The sequence below is a fragment of the Ascaphus truei genome, assembly GCF_040206685.1.
Source record: "Ascaphus truei isolate aAscTru1 chromosome 20 unlocalized genomic scaffold, aAscTru1.hap1 SUPER_20_unloc_2, whole genome shotgun sequence".
Taxonomy (NCBI): Eukaryota; Metazoa; Chordata; class Amphibia; order Anura; family Ascaphidae; genus Ascaphus; species Ascaphus truei.
In genome coordinates, this window is record NW_027453858.1 from 3,853 (window position 1) to 23,790 (window position 19,938).

Here is a 19,938-nt window from a genome sequence, read left to right on the forward strand (position 1 = left end):
AGGACCCTCGGTCTCCATGACACAGATAAGGACCCCTCGGTCTCCATGACACAGATAAGGACCTCTCGGTCTCCGTGACACAGATAAGGACCCTCGGTCCCCGTGACACAGATAAGGACCCTCGGCCCCCGTGACACAGATAAGGACCCTCAGCCCCTGTGACACAGATAAGGACCCTCGGTCCCCGTGACACAGATAAGGACCCCTCGGTCCCCGTGACACAGATAAGGACCCTCGGCCCCCATGACACAGATAAGGACCCTCGGTCCCCGTGACACAGATAAGGACCCCTCGACCCCCGTGACACAGATAAGGACCCTCGGTCTCCATGACACAGATAAGGACCCCTCGGTCTCCATGACACAGATAAGGACCCCTCGGTCTCCATGACACAGATAAGGACCTCTCGGTCTCCATGACACAGATAAGGACCTCTCGGTCTCCGTGACACAGATAAGGACCCTCGGTCCCCGTGACACAGATAAGGACCCTCGGCCCCCGTGACACAGATAAGGACCCTCGGCCCCTGTGACACAGATAAGGACCCCTCGGTCCCCGTGACACAGATAAGGACCCCTCGGTCTCTGTGACATAGATAAGGACCTCTCGGCCCCCGTGACACAGATAAGGACCCCTCGGCCCCCGTGACACAGATAAGGACCCTCGGCCCCCGTGACACAGATAAGGACCCTCGGTCCCCGTGACACAGATAAGGACCCTCGGCCCCCGTGACACAGAAGGACCCTCGGCCCCTGTGACACAGATAAGGACCCTCGGCCCCCGTGACACAGATAAGGACCCTCGGCCCCCGTGACACAGATAAGGACCCCTCAGTCCCTGTGACACAGATAAGGACCCCTCAGTCCCTGTGACACAGATAAGGACCCCTCAGTCCCTGTGACACAGATAAGGACCCTTGGCCCCCGTGACACAGATAAGGACCCTCGGCCCCTGTTCCCATATTGCTGTAAAACCTCCAGACCTGTTTTGATCTTTGACTTTCTTTCATATTTACCCTTATTCCTGCCCCAGGCATGTGTGATCCACTTACTGTATTACCCCCAAAGATGTGTGATCCACTTACTGTATTACTCCCAAAGATGTGTGATCCACTTACTGTATTACCCCCAAAGATGTGTGATCCACTTACTGTATTACCCCCAAAGATGTGTGATCCACTTACTGTATTACCCCCAAAGATGTGTGATCCACTTACTGTTTTACCCCCAAAGATGTGTGATCCACTTACTGTTTTACCCCCAAAGATGTGTGATCCACTTACTGTATTACCACCAAAGATGTGTGATCCACTTACTGTATTACCCCCAAAGATGTGTGATCCACTTACTGTATTACCCCCAAAGATGTGTGATCCACTTACTGTATTACCCCCAAAGATGTGTGATCCACTTACTGTATTACCCCCAAAGATGTGTGATCCACTTACTGTATTACCCCCAAAGATGTGTGATCCACTTACTGTATTACCCCCAAAGATGTGTGATCCACTTACTGTATTACCCCCAAAGATGTGTGATCCACTTACTGTATTATCCCCAAAGATGTGTGATCCACTTACTGTTTTACCCCCAAAGATGTGTGATCCACTTACTGTTTTACCCCCAAAGATGTGTGATCCACTTACTGTATTACCCCCAAAGATGTGTGATCCACTTACTGTATTACCCCCAAAGATGTGTGATCCACTTACTGTATTACCCCCAAAGATGTGTGATCCACTTACTGTATTACCCCCAAAGATGTGTGATCCACTTACTGTATTACCCCCAAAGATGTGTGATCTACTTACTGTATTACCCCCAAAGATGTGTGATCCACTTACTGTATTACCCCCAAAGATGTGTGATCTACTTACTGTATTACCCCCAAAGATGTGTGATCCACTTACTGTATTACCCCCAAAGATGTGTGATCCACTTACTGTTTTACCCCCAAAGATGTGTGATCCACTTACTGTATTACCCCCAAAGATGTGTGATCCACTTACTGTATTACCCCCAAAGATGTGTGATCCACTTACTGTATTACCCCCAAAGATGTGTGATCCACTTACTGTATTACCCCCAAAGATGTGTGATCCACTTACTGTATTACCCCCAAAGATGTGTGATCCACTTACTGTATTACCCCCAAAGATGTATGATCCACTTACTGTATTACCCCCAAAGATGTGTGATCCACTTACTGTATTACCCCCAAAGATATGTGATCCACTTACTGTATTACCCCCAAAGATGTGTGATCCACTTACTGTATTACCCCCAAAGATGTGTGATCCACTTACTGTATTACCCCCAAAGATGTGTGATCCACTTACTGTATTACCCCCAAAGATGTGTGATCCACTTACTGTATTACCCCCAAAGATGTGTGATCCACTTACTGTTTTACCCCCAAAGATGTGTGATCCACTTACTGTTTTACCCCCAAAGATGTGTGATCCACTTACTGTATTACCCCCAAAGATGTGTGATCCACTTACTGTATTACCCCCAAAGATGTGTGATCCACTTACTGTTTTACCCCCAAAGATGTGTGATCCACTTACTGTTTTACCCCCTGCCACCTCTGCTGGGAGACTCAAAGATTAACAGACTGACACCCACTCTCCCTCCCTCTCTCTCTCCCCCCCTCTCTCTCTCTCCCTCTCTCTGTCCCCCTCTCTCTCCCTCTCTCCCTCCCTCCCTCTGTCCCCCTCTCCCCTTCTCTCTGTCTCTCCCTCCCTCCCTCTCACTCTCTCCCTCCCCCTCTCTCCCTCCCTTTCTCTCTCTGTCCCTCTGTCCCCCTCTCTCTGTCTCTCCCTCCCTCTGTCCCACTCCCTCCCTCTCACTCTCTCCCTCCCCCTCTCCCCCTGCCTTTCTCCCTCCCTTTCTCCCTCTGTCCCTCTCTCCCCGTCTCTCCCTCCCCCCTCCACCCTCTCCCTCTCTCCTCCCCCTCTCTCCCTCCCTCTGTCCCCCTCTCCCTCTCTCCCTCCCCCTCTCTCTCCCTCCCCCCTCCACCCTCTCCCTCTCTCCTCCCCCTCTCTCCCTCCCTCTGTCCCCCTCTCCCTCTCTCTCTCTCCCTCCCCCTCCACCTCTCTCTCCCTCTCTCTCTCCCCCTCCCCGCACCTCCCCCTCTCTCTCACAGGGTCCTGCTGGCCCGGCCGGTCCTGAGGGTCGTCAAGGAGAGAAGGGATCCAAGGTGAGACCCACTGTAATTGACCCAAGAGCTTACCATCTAATCCCTGACTTTTACATACAGGAATCCCTGGGCCCATCAGCTTACGGTCTAATTTATTGGTTCCTGGACAATAATGGGACTTTCCACCATGTTAAACAGAGTTGGGTCTCCAGCCATTACATCCCACTTCAGAGGCCAGGCCCATAGTTACCTCATTCCCATTACATCCCACTTCAGAGGCCAGGCCCATAGAGTTACCTCATTCCCATTACATCCCACTTCAGAGGCCAGACTCGTCCCTCTCTCCTGACCCCCTCTCGGCTTGTTTCAGGGTGAGTCTGGTGCTGGGGGGGCCCCCGGTAAGACTGGCTCAGTCGGACCTCAGGGTTCTGCGGGGAAGCAAGGCACAGAAGGACTGAGAGGGATCCCCGGAGCGGTGGTGAGTATCCATTAGTAATACACACACACACATACACACATACACACACGTATGTAACCCTCCGTGCCGGCTCTTAAGGCACTTACATCAGGTGACTATGTACGGGCGTATGTAAGGCGCTTACATCAGGTGACTATGTACGGGCGTATGTAAGGCACTTACTGTACATCAGGTGACTATGTACGGGCGTATGTAAGGCGCTTACATCAGGTGACTATGTACGGGCGTATGTAAGGCGCTTACATCAGGTGACTATGTACGGGCGTATGTAAGGCGCTTACATCAGGTGACTATGTACGGGCGTATGTAAGGCGCTTACATCAGGTGACTATGTACGGGCGTACAGTATGTAAGGCGCTTACATCAGGTGACTATGTACGGGCGTACAGTATGTAAGGCGCTTACATCAGGTGACTATGTACGGGCGTACAGTATGTAAGGCGCTTACATCAGGGCATGCATTGGAGTGTTAGCAGTATGTTACAATAACCCATAGGATAAGGGCATGCATTGGAGTGTTAGCAGTATGTTACAATAACTCATACGATAAGGGCATGCATTGGAGTGTTAGCAGTATGTTACAATAACCCATAGGATAAGGGCATGCATTGGAGTGTTAGCAGTATGTTACAGTAACCCATAGGATAAGGGCATGCATTGGAGTGTTAGCAGTATGTTACAATAACCCATACGATAAGTGCATGCATTGGAGTGTTAGCAGTATGTTACAGTAACACATAGGATAAGGGCATGCATTGGAGTGTTAGCAGTATGTTACAATAACCCATACGATAAGGGCATGCATTGGAGTGTTAGCAGTATGTTACAATAACCCATAGGATAAGGGCATGCATTGGAGTGTTAGCAGTATGTTACAGTAACACATACGATAAGGGCATGCATTGGAGTGTTAGCAGTATGTTACAATAACCCATAGGATAAGGGCATGCATTGGAGTGTTAGCAGTATGTTACAGTAACACATAGGATAAGGGCATGCATTGGAGTGTTAGCAGTATGTTACAGTAACCCATAGGATAAGGGCATGCATTGGAGTGTTAGCAGTATGTTACAATAACCCATAGGATAAGGGCATGCATTGGAGTGTTAGCAGTATGTTACAATAACCCATACGATAAGGGCATGCATTGGAGTGTTAGCAGTATGTTACAGTAACACATACGATAAGTGCATGCATTGGAGTGTTAGCAGTATGTTACAATAACCCATAGGATAAGGGCATGCATTGGAGTGTTAGCAGTATGTTACAATAACCCATAGGATAAGGGCATGCATTGGAGTGTTAGCAGTATGTTACAGTAACACATAGGATAAGGGCATGCATTGGAGTGTTAGCAGTATGTTACAATAACCCATACGATAAGGGCATGCATTGGAGTGTTAGCAGTATGTTACAGTAACCCATAGGATAAGGGCATGCATTGGAGTGTTAGCAGTATGTTACAGTAACACATAGGATAAGGGCATGCATTGGAGTGTTAGCAGTATGTTACAATAACCCATACGATAAGGGCATGCATTGGAGTGTTAGCAGTATGTTACAGTAACACATACGATAAGTGCATGCATTGGAGTGTTAGCAGTATGTTACAGTAACACATAGGATAAGGGCATGCATTGGAGTGTTAGCAGTATGTTACAATAACCCATACGATAAGGGCATGCATTGGAGTGTTAGCAGTATGTTACAATAACCCATAGGATAAGGGCATGCATTGGAGTGTTAGCAGTATGTTACAGTAACACATACGATAAGGGCATGCATTGGAGTGTTAGCAGTATGTTACAATAACCCATAGGATAAGGGCATGCATTGGAGTGTTAGCAGTATGTTACAGTAACACATAGGATAAGGGCATGCATTGGAGTGTTAGCAGTATGTTACAGTAACCCATAGGATAAGGGCATGCATTGGAGTGTTAGCAGTATGTTACAATAACCCATAGGATAAGGGCATGCATTGGAGTGTTAGCAGTATGTTACAATAACCCATACGATAAGGGCATGCATTGGAGTGTTAGCAGTATGTTACAGTAACACATACGATAAGTGCATGCATTGGAGTGTTAGCAGTATGTTACAATAACCCATAGGATAAGGGCATGCATTGGAGTGTTAGCAGTATGTTACAGTAACCCATAGGATAAGGGCATGCATTGGAGTGTTAGCAGTATGTTACAATAACCCATACGATAAGGGCATGCATTGGAGTGTTAGCAGTATGTTACAATAACCCATACGATAAGGGCATGCATTGGAGTGTTAGCAGTATGTTACAGTAACACATAGGATAAGGGCATGCATTGGAGTGTTAGCAGTATGTTACAATAACTCATACGATAAGGGCATGCATTGGAGTGTTAGCAGTATGTTACAGTAACACATAGGATAAGGGCATGCATTGGAGTGTTAGCAGTATGTTACAGTAACCCATAGGATAAGGGCATGCATTGGAGTGTTAGCAGTATGTTACAGTAACACATAGGATAAGGGCATGCATTGGAGTGTTAGCAGTATGTTACAATAACCCATACGATAAGGGCATGCATTGGAGTGTTAGCAGTATGTTACAGTAACCCATACGATAAGGGCATGCATTGGAGTGTTAGCAGTATGTTACAGTAACCCATAGGATAAGTGCATGCATTGGAGTGTTAGCAGTATGTTACAGTAACACATAGGATAAGTGCATGCATTGGAGTGTTAGCAGTATGTTACAGTAACCCATAGGATAAGGGCATGCATTGGAGTGTTAGCAGTATGTTACAATAACACATAGGATAAGTGCATGCATTGGAGTGTTAGCAGTATGTTACAATAACACATAGGATAAGGGCATGCATTGGAGTGTTAGCAGTATGTTACAATAACACATAGGATAAGTGCATGCATTGGAGTGTTAGGAGTATGTTACAGTAACACATAGGATAAGGGCATGCATTGGAGTGTTAGCAGTATGTTACAGTAACACATAGGATAAGGGCATGCATTGGAGTGTTAGCAGTATGTTACAGTAACCCATAGGATAAGGGCATGCATTGGAGTGTTAGCAGTATGTTACAGTAACACATAGGATAAGGGCATGCATTGGAGTGTTAGCAGTATGTTACAGTAACACATAGGATAAGGGCATGCATTGGAGTGTTAGCAGTATGTTACAGTAACCCATAGGATAAGGGCATGCATTGGAGTGTTAGCAGTATGTTACAGTAACCCATAGGATAAGGGCATGCATTGGAGTGTTAGCAGTATGTTACAGTAACACATAGGATAAGGGCATGCATTGGAGTGTTAGCAGTATGTTACAGTAACCCATAGGATAAGTGCATGCATTGGAGTGTTAGCAGTATGTTACAGTAACCCATAGGATAAGGGCATGCATTGGAGTGTTAGCAGTATGTTACAGTAACCCATAGGATAAGGGCATGCATTGGAGTGTTAGCAGTATGTTACAGTAACACATAGGATAAGGGCATGCATTGGAGTGTTAGCAGTATGTTACAGTAACACATAGGATAAGGGCATGCATTGGAGTGTTAGCAGTATGTTACAGTAACACATAGGATAAGGGCATGCATTGGAGTGTTAGCAGTATGTTACAGTAACACATAGGATAAGGGCATGCATTGGAGTGTTAGCAGTATGTTACAGTAACACATAGGATAAGGGCATGCATTGGAGTGTTAGCAGTATGTTACAGTAACACATACGATAAGTGCATGCATTGGAGTGTTAGCAGTTTGTTACAGTAACACATAGGATAAGGGCATGCATTGGAGTGTTAGCAGTATGTTACAATAACCCATAGGATAAGGGCATGCATTGGAGTGTTAGCAGTATGTTACAATAACCCATAGGATAAGGGCATGCATTGGAGTGTTAGCAGTATGTTACAGTAACCCATAGGATAAGGGCATGCATTGGAGTGTTAGCAGTATGTTACAATAACCCATAGGATAAGGGCATGCATTGGAGTGTTAGCAGTATGTTACAATAACCCATAGGATAAGTGCATGCATTGGAGTGTTAGCAGTATGTTACAGTAACACATAGGATAAGGGCATGCATTGGAGTGTTAGCAGTATGTTACAGTAACACATAGGATAAGTGCATGCATTGGAGTGTTAGCAGTATGTTACAGTAACACATAGGATAAGGGCATGCATTGGAGTGTTAGCAGTATGTTACAGTAACACATAGGATAAGGGCATGCATTGGAGTGTTAGCAGTATGTTACAGTAACACATAGGATAAGGGCATGCATTGGAGTGTTAGCAGTATGTTACAATAACCCATAGGATAAGGGCATGCATTGGAGTGTTAGCAGTATGTTACAGTAACCCATAGGATAAGGGCATGCATTGGAGTGTTAGCAGTATGTTACAGTAACACATAGGATAAGGGCATGCATTGGAGTGTTAGCAGTATGTTACAGTAACACATAGGATAAGGGCATGCATTGGAGTGTTAGCAGTATGTTACAGTAACCCATAGGATAAGGGCATGCATTGGAGTGTTAGCAGTATGTTACAGTAACACATAGGATAAGGGCATGCATTGGAGTGTTAGCAGTATGTTACAGTAACACATAGGATAAGGGCATGCATTGGAGTGTTAGCAGTATGTTACAGTAACACATAGGATAAGGGCATGCATTGGAGTGTTAGCAGTATGTTACAGTAACCCATAGGATAAGTGCATGCATTGGAGTGTTAGCAGTATGTTACAATAACCCATAGGATAAGTGCATGCATTGGAGTGTTAGCAGTATGTTACAGTAACACATAGGATAAGTGCATGCATTGGAGTGTTAGCAGTAGATTGACAGAGGAAAGGGCGGATCGTGGCAATATTACAGAGAAAGAAGCAACAAACTTTAGCCAGTGTCGTGTATGGAAATGGGAGGGGAAGAGCCACATGTGTTACTCCTAGGCAACATGTTTTGATGACAGGATGATGGTAGTACTGCTTACTGTGATGGAGAAAGGGGATATTAGGCCAGATTTAGGGGGAAATATGAGGAGCTCAGTTTTAGACATTAGGTTTAAGGCAGAAGAGTGTCATCCATGGAGGATATAGCCAGGAGGCAACCCGAAACTAGGGACTGAATTGCAGGAGTGACGGTAGGGTGGATAGGTGTGTGTATCATCTGCATAGAGATGATATCAAGGGCCAAAAGAGTTGATAAGGTCCACAAGTGATAGTATGTAGTGAAAGAGAGGTCCCAGAACAGAGTCCTGAGGTATACCAAGAGACAGATCGAGACGAGAGAGAGATAGAGAGATCCATCCCAGAACAGAGTCCTGAGGTATACCAACAGACAGATCGAGAGGAGAGAGAGGTCCCAGAACAGAGTCCTGAGGTATACCAACAGACAGATCGAGAGGAGAGAGAGGTCCCAGAACAGAGTCCTGAGGTATACCAACAGGGGAGAGAGAGGTCCCAGAACAGAGTCCTGGGGTATACCAACAGGGGAGAGAGAGATCCCAGAACAGAGTCCTGAGGTATACCAACAGGGGAGAGAGGGGTCCCAGAACAGAGTCCTGGGGTATACCAACAGGGGAGAGAGAGGTCCCAGAACAGAGTCCTGAGGTATACCAACAGGGGAGAGAGAGATCCCAGAACAGAGTCCTGAGGTATACCAACAGGGGAGGGAGAGATCCCAGAGCAGAGTCCTGAGGTATACCAACAGGGGAGAGAGGGGTCCCAGAACAGAGTCCTGGGGTATACCAACAGGGGAGGGAGAGATCCCAGAGCAGAGTCCTGAGGTATACCAACAGGGGAGAGAGAGGTCCCAGAACAGAGTCCTGAGGTATACCAACAGGGGAGAGAGGGGTCCCAGAACAGAGTCCTGAGTTATACCAACAGGGGAGAGAAAGGTCCCAGAACAGAGTCCTGAGGTATACCAACAGGGGAGGGAGAGATCCCAGAGCAGAGTCCTGAGGTATACCAACAGGGGAGAGAGGGGTCCCAGAACAGAGTCCTGGGGTATACCAACAGGGGAGGGAGAGATCCCAGAGCAGAGTCCTGAGGTATACCAACAGGGGAGAGAGGGGTCCCAGAACAGAGTCCTGAGGTATACCAACAGGGGAGAGAGGGGTCCCAGAACAGAGTCCTGAGTTATACCAACAGGGGAGAGAAAGGTCCCAGAACAGAGTCCTGAGGTATACCAACAGGGGAGGGAGAGATCCCAGAACAGAGTCCTGAGGTATACCAACAGTGGAGAGAGAGGTCCCAGAACAGAGTCCTGAGGTATACCAACAGGGGAGAGAGGGGTCCCAGAACAGAGTCCTGAGGTATACCAACAGGGGAGAGAGAGGTCCAAGAACAGAGCACTGAGGTATACCAACAGGGGAGAGAGAGGTCCCAGAACAGAGCCCTGAGGTATACCAACAGGGGAGAGAGAGGTCCCAGAACAGAGTCCTGAGGTATACCAACAGGGGAGGGAGAGATCCCAGAACAGAGTCCTGAGGTATACCAACAGGGGAGAGAGAGGTTCCAGAACAGAGTCCTGAGGTATACCAACAGGGGAGAGAGAGGTCCCAGAACAGAGTCCTGAGGTATACCAACAGGGGAGAGAGAGGTCCCAGAACAGAGTCCTGAGGTATACCAACAGGGGAGAGAGAGGTCCCAGAACAGAGTCCTGAAGTATACCAACAGGGGAGAGAGAGGTCCCAGAACAGAGTCCTGAGGTATACCAACAGGGGAGAGAGAGATCCCAGAACAGAGTCCTGAGATATACCAACAGGGGAGAGAGAGGTCCCAGAACAGAGTCCTGAGGTATACCAACAGGGGAGAGAGAGGTCCCGGAACAGAGCCCTGAGGTATACCAACAGGGGAGAGAGAGGTCCCAGAACAGAGTCCTGAGATATACCAACAGGGGAGAGAGAGGTCCCAGAACAGAGTCCTGAGGTATACCAACAGGGGAGGGAGAGATCCCAGAGCAGAGTCCTGAGGTATACCAACAGGGGAGAGAGAGGTCCCAGAACAGAGTCCTGAGGTATACCAACAGGGGAGAGAGAGATCCCAGAACAGAGTCCTGAGATATACCAACAGGGGAGAGAGAGGTCCCAGAACAGAGTCCTGAGGTATACCAACAGGGGAGAGAGAGGTCCCAGAACAGAGTCCTGAGGTATACCAACAGGGGAGAGAGAGGTCCCAGAACAGAGTCCTGAGGTATACCAACAAGGGAGAGAGAGGTCCCAGAACAGAGTCCTGAGGTATACCAACAGGGGAGGGAGAGATCCCAGAACAGAGTCCTGAGGTATACCAACAGGGGAGAGAGAGGTCCCAGAACAGAGTCCTGAGGTATACCAACAGGGGAGAGAGAGGTCCCAGAACAGAGTCCTGAGGTATACCAACAGGGGAGAGAGAGATCCCAGAACAGAGTCCTGAGGTATACCAACAGGGGAGAGAGAGGTCCCAGAACAGAGTCCTGAGGTATACCAACAGGGGAGGGAGAGATCCCAGAACAGAGTCCTGAGGTATACCAACAGGGGAGAGAGAGGTCCCAGAACAGAGTCCTGAGGTATACCAACAGGGGAGAGAGAAGTCCCAGAACAGAGTCCTGAGGTATACCAACAGGGGAGAGAGAGGTCCCAGAATGGGTCCCAGAACAGAGTCCTGAGGTATACCAACAGGGGAGAGAGAGGTCCCGGAACAGAGCCCTGAGGTATACCAACAGGGGAGAGAGAGGTCCCAGAACAGAGTCCTGAGGTATACCAACAGGGGAGGGAGAGATCCCAGAGCAGAGTCCTGAGGTATACCAACAGGGGAGAGAGAGGTCCCAGAACAGAGTCCTGAGGTATACCAACAGGGGAGACAGAGGTCCCAGAACAGAGTCCTGAGGTATACCAACAGGGGAGAGAGAGATCCCAGAACAGAGTCCTGAGATATACCAACAGGGGAGAGAGGGGTCCCAGAACAGAGTCCTGAGGTATACCAACAGGGGAGAGAGAGGTCCCAGAACAGAGTCCTGAGGTATACCAACAGGGGAGAGAGGGGTCCCAGAACAGAGTCCTGAGGTATACCAACAGGGGAGAGAGGGGTCCCAGAACAGAGTCCTGGGGTATACCAACAGGGGAGAGAGAGGTCCCGGAACAGAGCCCTGAGGTATACCAACAGGGGAGAGAGAGGTCCCAGAACAGAGTCCTGAGGTATACCAACAGGGGAGAGAGAGATCCCAGAACAGAGTCCTGAGGTATACCAACAGGGGAGGGAGAGATCCCAGAACAGAGTCCTGAGGTATACCAACAGGGGAGAGAGAGGTCCCAGAACAGAGTCCTGAGGTATACCAACAGGGGAGAGAGAGGTCCCAGAACAGAGTCCTGAGGTATACCAACAGGGGAGAGAGGGGTCCCAGAACAGAGTCCTGAGGTATACCAACAGGGGAGAGAGGGGTCCCAGAACAGAGTCCTGAGGTATACCAACAGGGGAGGGAGAGATCCCAGAACAGAGTCCTGAGGTATACCAACAGGGGAGAGAGAGGTCCCAGAACAGAGTCCTGAGGTATACCAACAGGGGAGAGAGAGGTCCCAGAACAGAGTCCTGAGGTATACCAACAGGGGAGAGAGGGGTCCCAGAACAGAGTCCTGAGGTATACCAACAGGGGAGAGAGGGGTCCCAGAACAGAGTCCTGAGGTATACCAACAGGGGAGGGAGAGATCCCAGAACAGAGTCCTGAGGTATACCAACAGGGGAGAGAGAGGTCCCAGAACAGAGTCCTGAGGTATACCAACAGGGGAGAGAGAGATCCCAGAACAGAGTCCTGAGATATACCAACAGGGGAGAGAGAGGTCCCAGAACAGAGTCCTGAGGTATACCAACAGGGGAGAGAGGGGTCCCAGAACAGAGTCCTGAGGTATACCAACAGGGGAGAGAGAGGTCCCAGAACAGAGTCCTGAGGTATACCAACAGGGGAGAGAGAGGTCCCAGAACAGAGTCCTGAGGTATACCAACAGGGGAGAGAGAGGTCCCAGAACAGAGTCCTGAGGTATACCAACAGGGGAGAGAGGGGTCCCAGAACAGAGTCCTGAGGTATACCATTAGACAGATCGAGAGGAGAGAGAGGTCCCAGAACAGAGTCCTGAGGTATACCAACAGGGGAGAGAGAGGTCCCAGAACAGAGTCCTGAGGTATACCATTAGACATATCGAGAGGAGAGAGAGGTACCAGAGCAGAGTCCTGAGGTATACCATTAGACAGATTGAGAGGAGAGAGAGGTCCCAGAACAGAGTCCTGAGGTATACCAACAGGGGAGGGAGAGATCCCAGAACAGAGTCCTGAGGTATACCAACAGGGGAGAGAGGGGTCCCAGAACAGAGTCCTGAGGTATACCAACAGGGGAGGGAGAGATCCCAGAACAGAGTCCTGAGGTACAGTATACCAACAGGGGAGGGAGAGATCCCAGAACAGAGTCCTGAGGTATACCAACAGGGGAGAGAGAGGTCCCAGAACAGAGTCCTGAGGTATACCAACAGGGGAGAGAGAGGTCCCAGAACAGAGTCCTGAGGTATACCAACAGGGGAGAGAGGGGTCCCAGAACAGAGTCCTGAGGTATACCAACAGGGGAGAGAGGGGTCCCAGAACAGAGTCCTGAGGTATACCAACAGGGGAGGGAGAGATCCCAGAACAGAGTCCTGAGGTATACCAACAGGGGAGAGAGAGGTCCCAGAACAGAGTCCTGAGGTATACCAACAGGGGAGAGAGAGATCCCAGAACAGAGTCCTGAGATATACCAACAGGGGAGAGAGAGGTCCCAGAACAGAGTCCTGAGGTATACCAACAGGGGAGAGAGGGGTCCCAGAACAGAGTCCTGAGGTATACCAACAGGGGAGAGAGAGGTCCCAGAACAGAGTCCTGAGGTATACCAACAGGGGAGAGAGAGGTCCCAGAACAGAGTCCTGAGGTATACCAACAGGGGAGAGAGAGGTCCCAGAACAGAGTCCTGAGGTATACCAACAGGGGAGAGAGGGGTCCCAGAACAGAGTCCTGAGGTATACCATTAGACAGATCGAGAGGAGAGAGAGGTCCCAGAACAGAGTCCTGAGGTATACCAACAGGGGAGAGAGAGGTCCCAGAACAGAGTCCTGAGGTATACCATTAGACATATCGAGAGGAGAGAGAGGTACCAGAGCAGAGTCCTGAGGTATACCATTAGACAGATTGAGAGGAGAGAGAGGTCCCAGAACAGAGTCCTGAGGTATACCAACAGGGGAGGGAGAGATCCCAGAACAGAGTCCTGAGGTATACCAACAGGGGAGGGAGAGATCCCAGAACAGAGTCCTGAGGTATACCAACAGGGGAGGGAGAGATCCCAGAACAGAGTCCTGAGGTATACCAACAGGGGAGGGAGAGATCCCAGAACAGAGTCCTGAGGTATACCAACAGGGGAGAGAGGGGTCCCAGAACAGAGTCCTGAGGTATACCAACAGGGGAGAGAGGGGTCCCAGAACAGAGTCCTGAGGTATACCAACAGGGGAGAGAGAGGTCCCAGAACAGAGTCCTGAGGTATACCAACAGGGGAGAGAGAGGTCCCAGAACAGAGTCCTGAGGTATACCAACAGGGGAGAGAGGGGTCCCAGAACAGAGTCCTGAGGTATACCATTAGACATATCGAGAGGAGAGAGAGGTACCAGAGCAGAGTCCTGAGGTATACCATTAGACAGATTGAGAGGAGAGAGAGGTCCCAGAACAGAGTCCTGAGGTATACCAACAGGGGAGAGAGGGGTCCCAGAACAGAGTCCTGAGGTATACCAACAGGGGAGGGAGGGGTCCCAGAACAGAGTCCTGAAGTATACCGTTAGGCAGATCGAGAGGAGAGAGAGGTCCCAGAACAGAGTCCTGAGGTATACCAACAGGGGAGAGAGGGGTCCCAGAACAGAGTCCTGAGGTATACCATTAGACAGATCGAGAGGAGAGAGAGGTCCCAGAACAGAGTCCTGAGGTATACCAACAGACAGATCGAGAGGAGAGAGAGGTCACAGAACAGAGTCCTGAGGTATACCAACAGGGGAGAGAGGGGTCCCAGAACAGAGTCCTGAGGTATACCAACAGGGGAGAGAGGGGTCCCAGAGCAGAGTCCTGAGGTATACCAACAGGGGAGAGAGGGGTCCCAGAACAGAGTCCTGAGGTATACCAACAGGGGAGAGAGAGGTCCCAGAACAGAGCCCTGAGGTATACCAACAGGGGAGAGAGAGGTCCCAGAACAGAGTCCTGAGGTATACCAACAGGGGAGGGAGAGGTCCCAGAACAGAGTCCTGAGGTATACCAACAGGGGAGAGAGAGGTCCCAGAGCAGAGTCCTGAGGTATACCAACAGGGGAGAGAGAGGTTCCAAAACAGAGTCCTGAGGTATACCAACAGGGGAGGGAGAGGTCCCAGAACAGAGGCCTGAGGTATACCAACAGGGGAGAGAGAGGTCCCAGAACAGAGTCCTGAGGTATACCATTAGACAGATCGAGAGGAGAGAGAGGTCCCAGAACAGAGTCCTGAAGTATACCATTAGACAGAACAGCTGGAGATGAAGACATGTTAGCAGCAGAGAAGGAGAATGTGTGACGTGAGAGGTAGGATGAAAACCAGGAGAGAGCTTTGTTGCGGATACCAAGAAATGATAAGAGTTCAGGGACGCCGCAGCGCACACAGACACACGAGCCCCGACGCGCACGTTTCCAAGCAGGTGACTGTATCATGTGTGTCCCCCCCGTGTGGGTGCTGTATACTCGGTAGCTGATTCCTGGCGCAGGATATCCTTATCGGACTCTCGCTAAGTTCCCCGTCCTTATTATCAGTGGATAAAACGGTTCTCTTTCAGTGTTGGTTCTGCTGATATTTGCTTATCACTTGTGATTGTGTCATTGTGTGCACAATGTCAGCCTGTGTGACATTCTTATTCACACCCTCATATACACTTCCCATCGGGCACTTTTAACCCTTTATGGTACTGACCGGCCGGTCAGAGTGATAGGAGGCTGATTCCACGCCTCGACACGCGTGGGTTATTAGCCGACATTTGAGTACATGTCAGTATACTGCGGCTCTCTTCAGTGTACAGGACCCTGTTACTGCTGGCGAGGGTTTCAGCTGTATCTGTGTGTACAGGGCCCTGTTACTGCTGGCGAGGGTTACAGCTGTATCTGTGTGTACAGGGCCCTGTTACTGCTGGCGAGGGTTACAGCTGTATCTGTGTGTACAGGGCCCTGTTACTGCCGGCGATGGTTACAGCTGTATCTGTGTGTACAGGACCCTGTTACTGCCGGCGAGGGTTACAGCTGTATCTGTGTGTACAGGGCCCTGTTACTGCTGGCGAGGGTTACAGCTGTATCTGTGTGTACAGGGCCCTGTTACTGCTGGCGAGGGTTACAGCTGTATCTGTGTGTACAGGGCCCTGTTACTGCTGGCGAGGGTTACAGCTGTATCTGTGTGTACAGGACCCTGTTACTGCTGGCGAGGGTTACAGCTGTATCTGTGTGTACAGGGCCCTGTTACTGCTGGCGAGGGTTTCAGCTTTATCTGTGTGTACAGGGCCCTGTTACTGCCGGCGAGGGTTACAGCTGTATCTGTGTGTACAGGGCCCTGTTACTGCTGGCGAGGGTTACAGCTGTATCTGTGTGTACAGGGCCCTGTTACTGCTGGCGAGGGTTACAGCTGTATCTGTGTGTACAGGGCCCTGTTACTGCTGGCGAGGGTTTCAGCTGTATCTGTGTGTACAGGACCCTGTTACTGCTGGCGAGGGTTTCAGCTGTATCTGTGTGTACAGGGCCCTGTTACTGCTGGCGAGGGTTACAGCTGTATCTGTGTGTACAGGGCCCTGTTACTGCTGGCGAGGGTTACAGCTGTATCTGTGTGTACAGGGCCCTGTTACTGCTGGCGAGGGTTACAGCTGTATCTGTGTGTACAGGGCCCTGTTACTGCTGGCGAGGGTTACAGCTGTATCTGTGTGTACAGGGCCCTGTTACTGCCGGCGAGGGTTACAGCTGTATCTGTGTGTACAGGGCCCTGTTACTGCTGGCGAGGGTTACAGCTGTATCTGTGTGTACAGGGCCCTGTTACTGCCGGCGAGGGTTACAGCTGTATCTGTGTGTACAGGGCCCTGTTACTGCTGGCGAGGGTTACAGCTGTATCTGTGTGTACAGGGCCCTGTTACTGCTGGCGAGGGTTACAGCTGTATCTGTGTGTACAGGGCCCTGTTACTGCTGGCGAGGGTTACAGCTGTATCTGTGTGTACAGGGCCCTGTTACTGCTGGCGAGGGTTTCAGCTGTATCTGTGTGTACAGGGCCCTGTTACTGCTGGCGAGGGTTTCAGCTGTATCTGTGTGTACAGGACCCTGTTACTGCTGGCGAGGGTTTCAGCTGTATCTGTGTGTACAGGGCCCTGTTACTGCTGGCGAGGGTTACAGCTGTATCTGTGTGTACAGGGCCCTGTTACTGCTGGCGAGGGTTACAGCTGTATCTGTGTGTACAGGGCCCTGTTACTGCTGGCGAGGGTTACAGCTGTATCTGTGTGTACAGGGCCCTGTTACTGCTGGCGAGGGTTACAGCTGTATCTGTGTGTACAGGGCCCTGTTACTGCTGGCGAGGGTTTCAGCTGTATCTGTGTGTACAGGGCCCTGTTACTGCTGGCGAGGGTTACAGCTGTATCTGTGTGTACAGGGCCCTGTTACTGCTGGCGAGGGTTACATCTGTATCTGTGTGTACAGGGCCCTGTTACTGCCGGCGAGGGTTACAGCTGTATCTGTGTGTACAGGGCCCTGTTACTGCTGGCGAGGGTTACAGCTGTATCTGTGTGTACAGGGCCCTGTTACTGCTGGCGAGGGTTACAGCTGTATCTGTGTGTACAGGGCCCTGTTACTGCTGGCGAGGGTTACAGCTGTATCTGTGTGTACAGGGCCCTGTTACTGCTGGCGAGGGTTACAGCTGTATCTGTGTGTACAGGGCCCTGTTACTGCTGGCGAGGGTTACAGCTGTATCTGTGTGTACAGGGCCCTGTTACTGCTGGCGAGGGTTACAGCTGTATCTGTGTGTACAGGGCCCTGTTACTGCTGGCGAGGGTTACAGCTGTATCTGTGTGTACAGGGCCCTGTTACTGCTGGCGAGGGTTACATCTGTATCTGTGTGTACAGGACCCTGTTACTGCCGGCGAGGGTTACAGCTGTATCTGTGTGTACAGGGCCCTGTTACTGCTGGCGAGGGTTTCAGCTGTATCTGTGTGTACAGGGCCCTGTTACTGCTGGCGATGGTTACAGCTGTATCTGTGTGTACAGGGCCCTGTTACTGCTGGCGAGGGTTACAGCTGTATCTGTGTGTACAGGGCCCTGTTACTGCTGGCGAGGGTTACATCTGTATCTGTGTGTACAGGGCCCTGTTACTGCTGGCGAGGGTTACAGCTGTATCTGTGTGTACAGGGCCCTGTTACTGCCGGCGATGGTTACAGCTGTATCTGTGTGTACAGGACCCTGTTACTGCCGGCGAGGGTTACAGCTGTATCTGTGTGTACAGGGCCCTGTTACTGCTGGCGAGGGTTTCAGCTTTATCTGTGTGTACAGGGCCCTGTTACTGCTGGCGAGGGTTTCAGCTGTATCTGTGTGTACAGGGCCCTGTTAATGCTGGCGAGGGTTTCAGCTGTATCTGTGTGTACAGGGCCCTGTTACTGCCGGCGATGGTTACAGCTGTATCTGTGTGTACAGGGCCCTGTTACTGCTGGCGAGGGTTACAGCTGTATCTGTGTGTACAGGGCCCTGTTACTGCTGGCGAGGGTTACAGCTGTATCTGTGTGTACAGGGCCCTGTTACTGCTGGCGAGGGTTACAGCTGTATCTGTGTGTACAGGGCCCTGTTACTGCTGGCGAGGGTTACAGCTGTATCTGTGTGTACAGGGCCCTGTTACTGCTGGCGAGGGTTACAGCTGTATCTGTGTGTACAGGGCCCTGTTACTGCTGGCGAGGGTTACAGCTGTATCTGTGTGTACAGGGCCCTGTTACTGCTGGCGAGGGTTACAGCTGTATCTGTGTGTACAGGACCCTGTTACTGCTGGCGAGGGTTTCAGCTTTATCTGTGTGTACAGGGCCCTGTTACTGCCGGCGAGGGTTTCAGCTGTATCTGTGTGTACAGGGCCCTGTTACTGCTGGCGAGGGTTACAGCTGTATCTGTGTGTACAGGGCCCTGTTACTGCTGGCGAGGGTTTCAGCTGTATCTGTGTGTACAGAGCCCTGTTACTGCTGGCGAGGGTTACATCTGTATCTGTGTGTACAGGGCCCTGTTACTGCTGGCGAGGATTACAGCTGTATCTGTGTGTACAGGGCCCTGTTACTGCCGGCGAGGGTTTCAGCTGTATCTGTGTGTACAGGGCCCTGTTACTGCTGGCGAGGGTTACAGCTGTATCTGTGTGTACAGGGCCCTGTTACTGCTGGCGAGGGTTTCAGCTTTATCTGTGTGTACAGGGCCCTGTTACTGCTGGCGAGGGTTTCAGCTGTATCTGTGTGTACAGGGCCCTGTTACTGCTGGCGAGGGTTACAGCTGTATCTGTGTGTACAGGGCCCTGTTACTGCTGGCGTGGGTTTCAGCTGTATCTGTGTGTACAGGGCCCTGTTACTGCTGGCGAGGGTTACAGCTGTATCTGTGTGTACAGGGCCCTGTTACTGCTGGCGAGGGTTACAGCTGTATCTGTGTGTACAGGGCCCTGTTACTGCTGGCGAGGGTTACAGCTGTATCTGTGTGTACAGGGCCCTGTTACTGCTGGCGAGGGTTACAGCTGTATCTGTGTGTACAGGGCCCTGTTACTGCTGGCGAGGGTTACAGCTGTATCTGTGTGTACAGGGCCCTGTTACTGCTGGCGAGGGTTACAGCTGTATCTGTGTGTACAGGGCCCTGTTACTGCTGGCGAGGGTTACATCTGTATCTGTGTGTACAGGGCCCTGTTACTGCTGGCGAGGGTTTCAGCTGTATCTGTGTGTACGGGACCCTGTTACTGCCGGCGAGGGTTACAGCTGTATCTGTGTGTACAGGGCCCTGTTACTGCTGGCGTGGGTTTCAGCTGTATCTGTGTGTACAGGGCCCTGTTACTGCTGGCGTGGGTTTCAGCTGTATCTGTGTGTACAGGGCCCTGTTACTGCTGGCGAGGGTTACAGCTGTATCTGTGTGTACAGGGCCCTGTTACTGCTGGCGAGGGTTTCAGCTGTATCTGTGTGTACAGAGCCCTGTTACTGCTGGCGAGGGTTACATCTGTATCTGTGTGTACAGGGCCCTGTTACTGCTGGCGAGGATTACAGCTGTATCTGTGTGTACAGGGCCCTGTTACTGCT

General features: G+C 50.6%; 1 protein-coding gene across 1 annotated transcript in view; it reads left to right on the forward strand.

Moving 5' to 3' along the window:
* Positions 1-243: 243 nt before the first annotated feature.
* Positions 244-19,938, forward strand: part of LOC142474708 (collagen alpha-1(V) chain-like) — a 54,948-nt gene continuing 35,253 nt past the window's right edge. The window contains exons 1-3 of the mRNA XM_075580894.1: positions 244-351; positions 3,148-3,201; positions 3,512-3,619. Coding sequence (XP_075437009.1) covers positions 244-351; positions 3,148-3,201; positions 3,512-3,619 — 270 coding nt within the window. The remainder of the gene's footprint in view (positions 352-3,147; positions 3,202-3,511; positions 3,620-19,938) is intronic.